The 14,579-nt window shown below is 44.6% G+C and overlaps 1 protein-coding gene across 1 annotated transcript in view; it reads left to right on the top strand.

Moving 5' to 3' along the window:
- The window catches only part of LOC310799050 (ferroxidase HEPHL1-like), a gene marked incomplete at its 5' end in the record, with an annotated part of 84,100 nt that extends 77,204 nt beyond the window's left edge, over positions 1 to 6,896 (top strand). Inside the window, 2 exons of the mRNA XM_083661618.1 lie at positions 2,205 to 2,321; positions 6,643 to 6,896. Coding sequence (XP_083517744.1) covers positions 2,205 to 2,321; positions 6,643 to 6,868 — 343 coding nt within the window. The 3' untranslated portion in view covers positions 6,869 to 6,896. The remainder of the gene's footprint in view (positions 1 to 2,204; positions 2,322 to 6,642) is intronic.
- Positions 6,897 to 14,579: the final 7,683 nt, after the last annotated feature.

Genomic DNA, 14,579 nt, shown 5'->3' on the forward strand with positions numbered 1-14,579 from the left:
TCCCTCAACCCTATGTTCCCTCAGTCCTATGTTCCCTCAATTGTATGTTCCCTCACTCAGCCCTATGTTCCCTCAGCCCTATGTTCCCTCAGCCCTATGTTCCCTCACTCAGCCCTATGTTCCCTCAGCCCTATATGTTCCCTCAGCCCTATGTTCCGTCAGCCCTATGTTCCCTCACTCAGCCCTATGTTCCGTCAGCCCTATGTTCCGTCAGCCCTATGTTCCGTCAGCCCTATGTTCCCTCACTCAGCCCTATGTTCCCTCAGTCCTATGTTCCCTCACTCAGCCCTATGTTCCGTCAGCCCTATGTTCCCTCACTCAGCCCTATGTTCCCTCACTCAGCCCTATGTTCCCTCACTCAGCCCTATGTTCCCTCACTCAGCCCTATGTTCCCTCACTCAGCCCTATGTTCCCTCACTCAGCCCTATGTTCCCTCAGCCCTATGTTCCCTCAGTCCTATGTTCCCTCACTCAGCCCTATGTTCCGTCAGCCCTATGTTCCCTCAGTCCTATGTTCCCTCACTCAGCCCTATGTTCCGTCAGCCCTATGTTCCCTCACTCAGCCCTATGTTCCCTCACTCAGCCCTATGTTCCGTCAGCCCTATGTTCCCTCACTCAGCCCTATGTTCCCTCAGCCCTATGTTTCCTCAGCCTTATGTTCCCTCACTCAGCCCTATGTTCCCTCACTCAGCCCTATGTTCCCTCACTCAGCCCTATGTTCCCTCAGCCCTATGTTCCCTCACTCAGCCCTATGTTCCCTCACTCAGCCCTATGTTCCGTCAGCCCTATGTTCCCTCACTCAGCCCTATGTTCCCTCACTCAGCCCTATGTTCCGTCAGCCCTATGTTCCCTCACTCAGCCCTATGTTCCCTCTGCCCTATGTTTCCTCAGCCTTATGTTCCCTCAGCCTTATGTTCCCTCACTCAGCCCTATGTTCCCTCACTCAGCCCTATGTTCCCTCACTCAGCCCTATGTTCCGTCAGCCCTATGTTCCCTCACTCAGCCCTATGTTCCCTCAGCCCTATGTTTCCTCAGCCTTATGTTCCCTCACTCAGCCCTATGTTCCCTCACTCAGCCCTATGTTCCCTCACTCAGCCCTATGTTTCCTCAGCCTTATGTTCCCTCACTCAGCCCTATGTTCCCTCAGTCCTATGTTCCCTCACTCAGCCATATGTTCCCTCAGTCCTATGTTCCCTCCCTCAGCCCTATGTTCCATCAGCCCTATGTTCCCTCAGCCCTATGTTCCCTCACTCAGCCTATGTTTCCTCAGCCTTATGTTCCCTCAGCCCTATGTTCCCTCAGCCCTATGTTCCCTCACTCAGCCCTATGTTCCCTCAGCCCTATGTTCCCTCACTCAGCCCTATGTTCCGTCAGCCCTATGCTCCCTCACTCAGCCCTATGTTCCCTCAGTCCTATGTTCCCTCACTCAGCCCTATGTTCCGTCAGCCCTATGCTCCCTCACTCAGCCCTATGTTCCCTCAGTCCTATGTTCCCTCACTCAGCCCTATGTTCCCTCAGTCCTATGTTCCCTCACTCAGCCCTATGTTCCGTCAGCCCTATGTTCCCTCACTCAGCCCTATGTTCCCTCAGTCCTATGTTCCCTCACTCAGCCCTATGTTCCCTCAGTCCTATATTTCCTCAGCCTTATGTTCCCTCAACCATATGTTCCCTTTGATCAGTAACTAACATAATATTTATTTTCCCAGGATGCCAAATGCATGACCCGCCCTACTCTGCCTCTGATTGGGTTACCCTGATATTCGACCCTAACCGTAACCAATAATCACTCCTCATGCCTAGCCAATCATGACTCGCCATGCTTAAATGTAACCCAATCAATGGCAGAGTAGGGCGCATCATGCCCTCGCCGTCCTAGGAAAAGAAATTCTGCGTACCTACCCTTAACATTTATTTATCCAAACAGTTCATTTTATGTTAGTGTGAGCCGAATTAAAACGGTTTTCATTCTGTCATACATTAACCCATTTCTCATTGCATAGGCTCTGACATTCAAAACACAACATCAGAAAGGAATATTTTATTTACGTTAATCAGCCTGTTTTGATTGGTGGCTGATTGATTGGTGTGTGTGTGTGTGTGTGTGTGTGTGTGTGTGTGTGTGTGTGTGTGTGTGTGTGTGTGAGAGAGAGAGAGCTGTATCAATAATTGAATGTTAGTGGTGACTCTGTTGCCTTCTGACAACAGGAAAGATGAATCTAAGGAGCCCATTGTGGAGGTGAGGGCGGAGAAGGAACACAGCCCCAACCAAGAAGGAGGGGGTCCCACTGAGCCCAATGAGACCACCCCTTTGACAGAACCTGAGTGAGTACCCCACCATCACAGGAACACACCACTTGCCCAACCTGGGGTTTGTCCTGGGCTTGGGCCTATAACTTCGGACAGACCCCAACTGTTATTACTCTCTCGTGGGAGTTATGGGATAATACTGGTACAGAGTTGGCAGTTAATTTAAATCACTACAGTAAAATAACTTGTATGACAGGTTCAAACTCTTAGGGCCCTATCTTCGTACGGCGCTATCGTTTGCGCTGCCGTTTGCGCGCCTCTTATTGCTATCTTCCCTGCGTCTTAAGCTATCGTCTGCCTCCACTGTCCAGTTTTGCGCTGGGGTCTAAGCGCAGACACAGAAGTACGCGTTCCCAGGCGTGTCCGTGGGCCTCTAGCCTATCATCTGTCTCGCGCAAGTGTCATTTAGCGCTGTCGGGAAGATACCATCGGTATGTTCCGAGCGCAAAGAGAGGTTTGGGCGTTGCCCGTTCCAAAAATGTATTAGAAAAAGGGGCCTTGGGTGCTCTCAATTTTAACGGCAGCAAATAGCTGGTCTTAGCGCAAACAACCCCACTACGCCAGACGTACGCCTGAGCGCACACAGTATTCTCCGTGCAGTGCAGGAAATCCTTGCTTGGATACATTACGCACGGCATGGATGTCTCTCTCTATCTCCAACACTTCGCGCACGCAGACACTCTTCCCTCCTCAGAATGCCACATTGATTTTCAACTATAGCCTACATTGCAGAAAAAACACATCTTGATTTAAAAATGAGAATTTGTTTGTCTGGTTTTATTAGGCTACATAATTCCCGACCATACAGGTCTGTGGTGTAACATTAGATTACTTTAGGTAGGAGAGGGTAGGAGAAAATAAAAAGCAAATGTTGATCTTTTCCAACCATTATACGTTTAATAGCACCGCAATAGCCCTCTCCACTTCCCTCGTCGGGAGGAGAGAAAGAGAGACACACGGGGCATACTGCCTCACCGCGTAATAGCTAGTAACCTATAGGCCTAGCTACTGCAAAAGTTAACTGTTGAAAATTCGATGTGTGGTTTTGTCACGAGTAGCCTACAGTGAAGTCCCTCTCGCCATCAAACAGACAGTGACGGAAGCATGTGTCTTTATGTGCGCCAAGGGGAGAATGACGGACTAAATTGGTGGGATTCGATGTAAATATATTAATAGAAACGAATAGAAAATAGCTGATTAATAAAATGTGTGCTGGTGGAACGAAATTCAACTTCAAATAGAGCAGCATCACTCATCGCGGCTCTCAGTACACTGCAAAATTACGCATGCAGTATACCCCCGCAGTGGAGATGCAGGAGAAGAGAGCCCGAAAAGGGATAAGCATACGTCCATACAGACGTTTGGGCAGCAGCCCTTTTTCAGCGTGTGAAATGGCAATAATACACAGGTGATTCACAGGTGGGCATGAGCACGTTATTTGATTTCTATGCACGACAGCCTCACATCTCTCTCTCTCTCTCTCTACCTCTCCCCATCAAGGCTATCTTTTCTCTCTCCCTCTTTCTCTCTCTCACTCTAGTCCCTCGCAGTGAGGAGGAATCTGGGCATGACCACACCTCCACAATGCTTTTGGGCATAAACACGCCTATACGGAGATGTGCGCCGAGATGACGTGAAGCGCAGCGGGCTGACACGCCCACAATTAGGGCTTTGCGCGGCGCTATTCCAGCGCAAAACGGGCGCTAACGCAAAATGACCGCCGTTGGGAAGATAGGGCCCTTAGTCATCTTAATCCTACAGGGTTCCCATGGGTCCTTGAAATCCTTGAAAGTTTGTGAATTTGAGATTTAACAAAAAAGTAACATTGCTAAATAGGCTACATTCCACTGTCTGCATGTAGTCTGCCGTCACTATAACACAGCACAGTGGAGAAGTGTTCACACATTCAAGCCTCTCTCTCTCTCTCTCTCTCTCTCTCTCTCTCGCGCGCGCTCTCTCTCTCTCTCTCTCTCTCTCTCTCTCTCTCTCTCTCTCTCTCGCTCTCTCTCTCTCTCTCTCGCTCTCTCTCTCTCTCTCTCTCTCTCGCTCTCTCTCTCTCTCTCTCTCTCTCTCTCTCTCTCTCTCTCTCTGTCTCTCTCTAATTGTTGTATGTGAGCTTCTGCAAAGCATATATCCCACTATAAAAATTCTCAGTGTTGTAACAGTAATTAACCTTGATCTGTGTCTCAAACTATGCCATATTGACTCATTGAAATTGAGGAAATCTGGCCTTTAACTCATTGAGTGCCAGCCACTTTTGGAGAACGGACGCTCCCAGTGCCAGAGTTTCAGAGCGTTTTCAGTGATTTCTCGAGGCCCACAGAATATTGTGTGATATTACTATGTAAACACCGAACACGCACAAAGAACGATGAGACTCTATTGTATCAGCAGCAAAAAAAAGTTTATTGATATCATTTTCCGTTCTTTAGTTATCAGCCGGAGAAGATAGGTCAAAAACAGCAAAAACAGGCGTTTCCATCTAGAAAGCTGAGATATTGAGCCTTTTGTGAAATTAAGCATTTCAAGCAAATCACTGACTCTGAAACTAATATTTTCTGACCTGAAACATCTGAACAGTAATTTCCTTCAATATAACAGCACCCCCACCCCCCTCAACTCCAAACTCCTCCTCCGTGGGTGTGTCTCTGGTGGCTTTGCTCGCTCTGCTGCTTGTCAGGCGAGTCTCTGCTGCTTGCGGATCCACGTTCGGATGGCCGCCGCTCGTCGGGGGAGTCTGGATCGGGCTCGCTCGTTTCTGGGGTTTCGGTTGTGAGCTGGGATGAAGCTGCGTCCGTTTCTGGGCTCTCTGCTGCGCGTTTCAAAGTGTGCTGCACCCAGAGTCTATTTTCGGAGCCCCCCACCGTTGTGCGCCGGCTCCCAGCGCGACAGCGAAAAGCCAAACCATTCAATGGTTTCATCACGGCTTTTTCTGCTGTTTTTACTCAACTTTCTCTAATCTGGAGAGCACTGTCGCCACCTAATGGGTCGGTAAAATAGGTTATACACATTCAACATGCCCCAAAATTTTACAGGAGATGTATTAGGCATTGATCCACGTCCCACCGTCAAAAAACGCAATTGACGAACATACTCGTCCTTGGCACTCTACGTACGCTACTAAACGAATTGACGAACATACTCGTCCTTGGCACTCAATGAGTTAAAGTCGAGCTGAACCCAAAAATGTTTTTATTTTATTTTTTTATTTTAGTTCAAATACCTAGGTATTCAGTGCAAAAATCTAATTTCTTTAGTTTTTCACACTTTTCACATCAAAAGTTAATTTTTCAAGATTTCATTCATAACAGTAATCTACAGTTTGCTGACGTCACCTAGTACTATCACATTTCTACACCATTTCAACCAATCAGATCACGACATGGCAGCTGTCAATCAAATCTTCATTTCAGGATAATTTTCTCTTCCAAATGAAGGGGGAAATGGCGCCTAGTGCCTGTCATCTGGCAGAATTTCTAGCCCATAAACTAACTACTAACTTGACCAATTATGCAAACTAAATCAAACGGTAATGTCTAAGAATGCAAAGAAATGTAACTGGCTCATTAAAACTCGCATTCCAGGAATATTATTTACCGCAATAGCGACAATGGCGCGCGCCTCAGAGAGCCTGGTTGTCAGGGGGTCGCACCTCGGAGATTCCAGGCCAACGGGCTGCACTCTCCGCTCGGCAACATGAAGGCAGCTGGCTGCCTGCGGCTCGCTGAGCTCCACTCAGCCACTAACCTCGTGTCAGCAGGCTCTTCCCGAGGAGAGCGCCACAACACGCTGAATCCCACTCGATTTGGAGGCGGAACACGCCAGGATTGGCCAAAGCCCAATCCAGTCCTCAGAATTGTCAAATAAAATAATCGACATGCTACTCTGACCCGCCTCTCAACCTGTCATCTCAGACAAGTTATCATTTCAGTCTGAAACGGACTCCGACACACGCGACGAACGGGTTCAGTTCGACTTTAAAGTCCTTGAAAAGTCCTCGAATTTGATGTTTAAGAAGGTGCGGGAACCCTGATCCTAAAACTCTGATCTCCTGTCGTTTTTTAGTTTGCCATATTATTTGTGATAGTTTTGTGTGCACCCCTCACTCCACAAAGATGTTGTGTAGAGTTTCCTTTGACACTGCACATAGAACTCACTGTGTTTCTGCCTTGACCCTTGACCCTTGACCTTCACACCCCCTCTACCCCTTTATCTCTCCTGTTGCCCTTTTCTTTCTTTCCTCACTTTCCCGGTGGCTCTGTGTCCGCTCCCTGCCTCCCCGCCTCCCCTCTCCTCTCCTCTCCTGCTTCTCCTCCTCCTCCTCCTCACCAAACAGGCCTGCCACTGCAGACACCGCCTCCACAGATGGGCCACAGAGCCAGCGTGACCCAGTCAAAGCCCCTGACAGCACCCAGAATAAGGACTTACAAATAGACGGCCTGACCAAGGATGTGCCCAATGCGCTCGCTACAGACTCGACCACACCAGGCCAAGACGAGTATGAACACCTCCATTCCCCCACTCCTCAAATTGTTTGTTCTGCCCTGTTACCATTCCAATAGTCCACTAGCATACCATGTATAAAGGAAAAATCCACCCTACAATGCTTTAAAAAAAAAAGCTATTGGCAATGTATCTTGCATTTCCGGACGTATTTTTCGTGTTTGGTGATATATTTGTCTAATTCTAAAAAACTAATAGATGATGTGACTATTTCCAGCACGGCTCTAATGGAGTTTTATAACAGAAAAAGTATCTATAAAACATCAACTCCACCAGTCCCTCAGAATAAAAGAGCAGGGCCAAGTTAGGTTAAGATTTCCTTTAGAGTCAGAGAGTTAAAGTGTCCATAAAATAGAATCGGCCGAACAAAACACCCTTAAATCTTCTCTATTAGGTTCAACATTTTAAGGAAAACATAAGCACAAGATTTAAGGGTGTTTTTGTGCAGCAGATTCTATTTTATGGACACCTTAACTATCTGAGTCTAAGGGAAATCTTAACCTAAGGTGCTTTGTGCTTGTGCAACTGGGCCTAGGGCTTTTGCAGAGAGATCCATTGTAGAAGAGGCAGTTCTGTGAGTAAGGGATACAGCTACCATCACAGGCACTCCCAAATATTCACCAAAAGGTTCGAGTCCGATCTGGGAAACATTAGGTACTGTAGTCACTCACTCAAGTAGAAGTAGACAAGGCAGGTTCAGGGAAAGTGGGTCGTCCAACACAGAAAATCACAACACATGATCACAAAATGCAAAACTCATTGCATTGAACATTCAAATATCTAACCGTAGTTATAGCGTTAGAGTAGCCTGCAGGGCCGGCCCTAGTCATATTGGTGCCCCAGGCGAGATTTGATTTGGCTAGATTTTAAAGTTACGAGCCAATTCATTTCCACTAGCCAAAATGTTTTTCTTGAAATAAACCAGAATATGAGTGCCACTGGGTTAATATAAGCATACGTATCAGTACAAATCAGTTATAGCATAATGAATCTATAAATTACAGTATTTCACTGATCAATTGTGTGATTTCAAATTGTGTGAAAATAAAGAGATTTTTATTTATATGTAAATTGATAGCAGGGGAGCACTTCAAGTGTGTCACTGGTATCTGGGCCTGACTTGTATGTCACTTTATTTTTTTATAAATAATTATGAGGGGGTGCCCTTTTTTCACACTTATGCACCTGGCCCCTAAACTGTCTGTGCACATCTCTGGATCGCAGGCAGGCTCGTTACTTGCACGTTTGAACGCCCACCATCTGCTCTGCTATTTCACTCGCGTCTTTCTCTTCTCCCTCCCTCCCTCCCTCTCTCTCTCTCTCTCCCTCTGTCAATAGTCACAGCTCACAGCTGTATCTGTAAGTTCTTCACAATAAAAATTGTCTGGGTGTTTTGTCAATGAAAGTCCACCTTATATGAATCAGCAGTCATCAGGAAATGTTTAAACAAGGCTCCAGACGACAAAGTGATCAGCATTAAACGCTAGTCTAGCAGATGTCAAACAGAAACTAAACTAAAAAAGAGGAAAACTAAAGCAGCCTAGCCTATACAGCCTTTTAAAAATGTAATTTCCTGGTTCACTTTTGACGGGGAGAAGAGAGAGGGAGAAGAAGGCAGGTGAAGTGATTGTGAAACTCAGACACTCACCACCCACAACGTAGGCTACTCTACTCACCTGCTGCAGCTGTACTGACGCTGCGCCTGGATGCTGTCTGTGACAAACGGCTTGTCCAACATCATATGTCGTGTTCTGCACCATCGCATAATTGCTATTATACCATGGTCTGGGTGAATACTCGATTCTGATTGGCTGCAAGGTGTCCATTAAAAAGTGATATTGTACAGTGATAATGGACACCTAGCTAAATGGTCTGTTCACCGTTCATATCAATGCGCCATAGTTTCATCAGTGTTATCAGGAGAGCAGTTTGAGCTCTATACCCCCGTTAAGGGTTAATATGACAATTTTGGAACTTGAGAAAAAAATTGAGTCGGTCAAAGTAAGTATTTAAATCACCCCTGTGTGCTCAGTTTATCAAAAATAACTCTTATTTACAATTTTGATTTTCGTTTCGGAGATTTTTTAACCTCGCGTCACCAGGCTCTTCTCGGCGAGAAAGAGAAGATTTCCCTCGGCTCGTGCACGAGCAGGGGCGAGAGAGAGAGAGAGAGAGAGAGAGAGAGAGAGAGAGAGAGAGAGAGAGAGAGAGAGAGAGAGAGAGAGAGAGAACTCTCTCTGCATTTCACCACATCAGCAGCACACGCAGGGCGCTGCTCTCTCACTCTCACTTCCTGAAACTCTTCGCTCTTAAATGTTAATATACTTGGCCAATACGTATCTATCATACAAAATAAAGCAAGCTGCCAAACGGTAATGTCTTCATTTAATGTAGAACGCAAAACATCGTTAAACCTGCATTCCTGTAATAAAGTTAACGTTTGAGTCGGCTTTAAAACGGAGCGGGTGGTGGAGGTGGGAGGGACTATTTTATTTCGTGGAAGACTGATTTACAGTATGAATAACAGACATTTAGCCATTTAGATTGCTTTATTTATTACACATGGAAATATAAATGACTGGTCTTATTGTTTTGTTGGCAAGTGACCATGGTATAAGCGGGTTAATGCACTTCGAGGTGTCCATTATCACTTTTTAAGGGACTTCGCGGAGGCAACCATCCTCGGCTTCGCCTCGGACGGTTCACGCCTCCACGTCGTCCCTTAAAAAGTGATAATGGACACCTCGTCGTACATTAACCCTTACATAATAGACATCGGTTCGCGCAAACAGATGCGGGATTCCCGCAATCCTGCGGCCAATTTCAGGCACTGATTGTGCAGAAAAGGAGGGGGCGCCTACCAGCGATTTGTTTGTTTGTTTGTTGTTGTTTTGTGAGGGGCTACAGCGCCCTAGCCGAACTGGCGCCCCAGGCAGGATACTGTTTCGCCTGTAGGGTGAGCCGGCCCTGAGCCTATCCCACAGGCGGAATGTTCCTTTGAGGATGCGTTGTATTGGGCATGCTAAATGGTATGTTAGTATGAACATTGGGATGTAACCAGTGCCTGTCTTCATTCAACCACCATCTCCTCCACCCTCCACTCGTTTGTCTATTCACATGGGCTCAGTTCTCTTTTGACTCTCTACCACCTCCTTCTGTCTCACTAATGTCACTGCTTTGATCAGTTGGATTATTACGGGTGACACATTTTGAATGGCACAAATCTTGTCACTCAAGTTATGTTTTCCCTCAACAACCTCTACACCACCAAACACAGCATCACCCCCCATCCCTGTCATTTTGCTCCAGAATTATGCCAATTTCAAATAAGCGGTCAAAAGAACCCGCATGTCCCTTTGGACCGTTACCTATACTATGTGAATATCATATTACTATTTAATCAATGTTTTGACAAGAAATAAGTGAATTGCCATCTCAGTATTCCTGCAGACATTCTCCAAAGCTGTAGCTTTGTCCCAGATGTTCATAGCCTACTGATAGGAAGGAAAGTTGTGTTCAGTGGTGGTATGACGGGTTACTGTTTTGAGTTTTGCTGTCAGTTGTTCTCTTGCAGATGTCTGACACCCCTATGAGCAAGCTATCTGGCCAAAGATATATTATAGAAGCTTACTGACAATCACTCCATCTCATACTTGACTTTTCACTCGGAGGAGCAGAAGATGAAGAAGACGTCAGTGATGAATTATGGGTAGTTGAGGCCATGTTGGGAGTGGGCTTTGTAGTGGCTATTTGTCCTTTGTTAAACAAGAAAAAATAAAGAAAAAACTAAACATGTTCAAAATCAAAGCCACTGAGGCACCAGGAATTAATCATATCTTACGCAGGGAAAATAAGTCAATTGTCCAGGCAGGCATAGCGTTTCTGTTGATTTATTCACCATTTTCCAAGCAAACAGACAAACAAAAGTTTGCCGCCTCTCTTGCCCTGGTAAAAAACCATAAACCCCTCCCGGTGCCTTGACTGAGTCTACCTGTATGCCCATATAAGTAAGTTCACCTGAGTGCGCCCCAGCTGCCAGCACCTTCAAAATAAAAGCTTAATAAGTGCTCAAATTAACCAAATAATTATACTAATACTAATCAACTCAATTTAGCAATATTATTCTACAAAAAATAAATGTTTATTATTAAATACCACCAAAACAACCAATAGCTCCAACAGGCGGCTCTTGTTCAGTAGCACCTTGATGAAACCAGACTTGTCATTTGAGAGATTTGTCATCATAACTGTGACGGGATTGAAGCGCAGCTCTCCTGCTGATCTATGCCGTGATTTTTCTTCAGCACCCCGTACAGAAATCTCTTGTCAGGCAACTTGTGGGTTTATTGGTTTTCTGAGCAGCGCTCTTCTCCCAGGACCCCCGTTCTCTAGGGATATGAGATATATCCCTGTAGTGTAAAAACCATTCCCACAAGGATAGATCCCTATTGGTGCAATGTTACATATCATTTGAGCTTAGCCATACAGTGTAAAAAAAAAAGGCTGCATCCATACAGAACTATGAGGCCATTTACAGCTGACGTTAACATGCGTTTTCTGTGATCAGATTGCAATCAGATTGTATTTTATCACTTGAAATGCCAGGTGTAAACGCATTGAAGAAGGATTGCAATCTGATCGGCCAAACCACCTCCGGAGGTGGTCAGGGATGCATTGTGTACACATTGAACACAAGTGTAAATGCAATGTGTCCTCTCAATCTGGATACAGCAACTTTATGCGGATTGAGAGGACAACCATTTCTGCAATCTGATTGCAATCAGATTGCAGAAAATGCATGTTAACGCCAGGTGTAAATGGAATCAGGCTGAAGTGATAAAATACAATCTGATTGCAATCTGATCACAGAAAACGCATGTTAGCGCCAGGTGTAAATGGCCTCTATGTGACCTTCAACAGCTGTTGAAAATACAAGAGCAGCTGATTTGGAGTGAGTGGAAAAATCAAGGGCAAATACTGGGGTTAGTGATAGTGGATGAAGTTGAAGATGGAGTATGAGAATTGTCTCGTGGCTAGTCAACCAAACCAGTGCACCCAGTGGGGGACAGATGGAGACACAGAGGGACAGAGGAGGACACAGGGGGGGCAACACATGGGGACAGGGAACAGAGGAGGACACATTACATTATGTCATTTGGCAGACGCTTTTATCCAAAGCGACTTACAATAACACATTTTTGTCAACAATAGAGAAATCAATTATGCAATATAATCTATGACAGCTGCAACTTTTGAAGGAATAGAGTGGTAAAGTTTTTTTTTGAGAGAGAGAAAGATGTTAGTTCAAGAAGGGCCCAGGTGGAGCCTGTAAAGGTGTGTTTTTAGTCTTTGCTGAAAGATCGGCAGTGATTTGGCCATCCTGACCGAAGGGGGGAGCTCATTCCACCATTGAGGTGCCAGGGACGAGAAGAGTCGCGATTGGGATGAGCGACTTTTGAGCCCCTGTAGCGGAGGAGGGGCGAGGCGAGATGTTTGAGGGGCAGGGATTGGGGGGCATGTAGGTTTTCTTTGAAGACTGTGTATAGTGGATTAATTAGGGCTGCAATAGATTATGGATGTATCATCTATCAATCTGCATCAAAAACATTACTTAAGAAATTAGATACAATGCAATATCAGGCTTTGAGACTCTGTTGTGGTGCCATTAAAACAACCCCAGTTGCAGCTATACAGGTGGAAATGAATGAAAAACCATTGGAAATCAGGAGAAAACAGTTAGCAATAGTATATTGGGCAAACCTTAAGGGCCATAAGGGGAATCATCCTACACAAAAAGTATTGCAGCCATGTCAAGAGAAGGAGAAAAGACAGTTCAACAGCTTTGGATGGACAATTGGAAAGGTAGTCAATGAGTTAGGGATAGGGGATATAGTAGTAAGCCCCACTGTGCCATACTCAGGTGTTCCACCATGGTTATTTGAGGAGGTTGTGGTTGACTTGAGATTACTGGAACTAAGTAGGAAGAAAGATGGGGAAAAGATAGGTAGGTACCAAGTTAACAGTTATATAGATGGGAAGTATGCAGACTATCTTAAAATATACACAGATGCATCAAAGACAACAAGTAGTAGAGTGGGGGTGGCATTTATAAGTCCAGAATTAAATGTAATGGTGAATAAAAGAGTAACTGACAAATTGTCAGTATATACAGGGGAATTGTTGGCTATTCTTTTAGCACTTAATTGGGTAGAAGAAAAGAAACCGGGTAATGTTTTAGTAGGGTCAGACTCCACTAGTGCATTAGTAAGTATCAAGAATGTACAGTCGGAGGGAAGATTGGATATTGTACTGGAAATATCTCAGGCAATTTACAGAGTCAGCAAAGCAGGAACAATTGTGAAATTTATTTGGGTCCCAGCACATATAGGAGTGGAGGGTAATGAATTATCAGATAAGTATGCGAAAGATGCAACTAGGCAGAAGTAAATATGGTAGTAAGTTATAGTAAGGCAGAAGTTAAAAGTATAGTCAAAGGAGAAATGAAAAAGAAATGGCAGGATGAGTGGAATAAAGAAACTAAAGGTAGGCATTATTACAATATCCAAAAGACAGTAGGAAGAATGAGAAGCATGAGCAGAAATAAAAAAGATGAAGATATCATATCAAGGATGAGATTTGGGCACACTGGGCTTAACAGTACACTTAAGATTATGGGAAAGCATGAGACTGGTAGGTGTGAATATTGCGATAGGCAGGAAACCGTAGAACATGTAATGATTGATTGTCCATACTACCAACAGGAAAGACAGATCCTCAACAACAAATTGGAGAGCAATCGTATCAAGCTGGATTTAAAAGAGATATCCCACTGAGCAAGAATACGTCCAAAGAACGTCATATGAACGTAATTTTTGGACGTCCCAAAGAGCTCCACCGAGGAGCCAGACTGGAAGTTTTTATGACGTCTTTTCATGACGTCTTCTGAACCTCCAAAGTTTGACATCCATAGGATGTCATCAGAATTACTTCTTCTGAACGTCTAATATTAGACGTTCAGAGGATGTCTTCTGAGCGACGTCTTATTAACGTCCAATGTTTGATGTCCAGAGGATGTCTTCTGAACACCGTCTTCTGAACGTCTTTGTTGGACGTCCTAAAGACGTTCAGAAGATACGTGCAAAGGATGTCTTCAGAACGTCTTTGTCAGACATCTAAAATATGTCTACTGAGGAGCCAGAATGGACGTCTTTTTATGACGCCTTGTCAACGTCTGTTGTTGACGTCCTGAATACCTCTTTATAAAAGTTTAAAAATAAGTTCAAATGTGGTTATTTTTTGGACGTCTTGTAACGTGACGTCTTTTTAGACGACACCTTTTAGACCTCCACATGTATACTGCTATACAAGACAATCTATACAAAGTTGGCCTTACTTACAAATAACAATTTCTCAAACTATTTAATTATCACTTACATTTATTTGAACGTCATAATCCAGGACAGACAACAGTAATAGTAATAACATTAATATACACATATATACATATCGATATATTGCGATTTCCTACTTTTTCAACTGCAAATGATGTCCCCAAAGGAAAACTTTGTCAACATCTGGTTTATATAAGAACAATTTTCCAGTCTGTACATCTGACTTCAACCATTTTATTGCAGCAACATTGTCAAGTTGACAGACCAACAACTTTCATAAAGTCATGTCATAGTTGCATGCACTTGACAAACTGAACTGTTTGTTGCAGTCTACTTACGGTCCACCTTAACTGGATGTGTGGACTACTGTACTTAGGTA

Source organism: Poromitra crassiceps, assembly GCF_964638095.1.
Source record: "Poromitra crassiceps genome assembly, chromosome: 27".
In the NCBI taxonomy this organism is placed as follows: Eukaryota; Metazoa; Chordata; class Actinopteri; order Beryciformes; family Melamphaidae; genus Poromitra; species Poromitra crassiceps.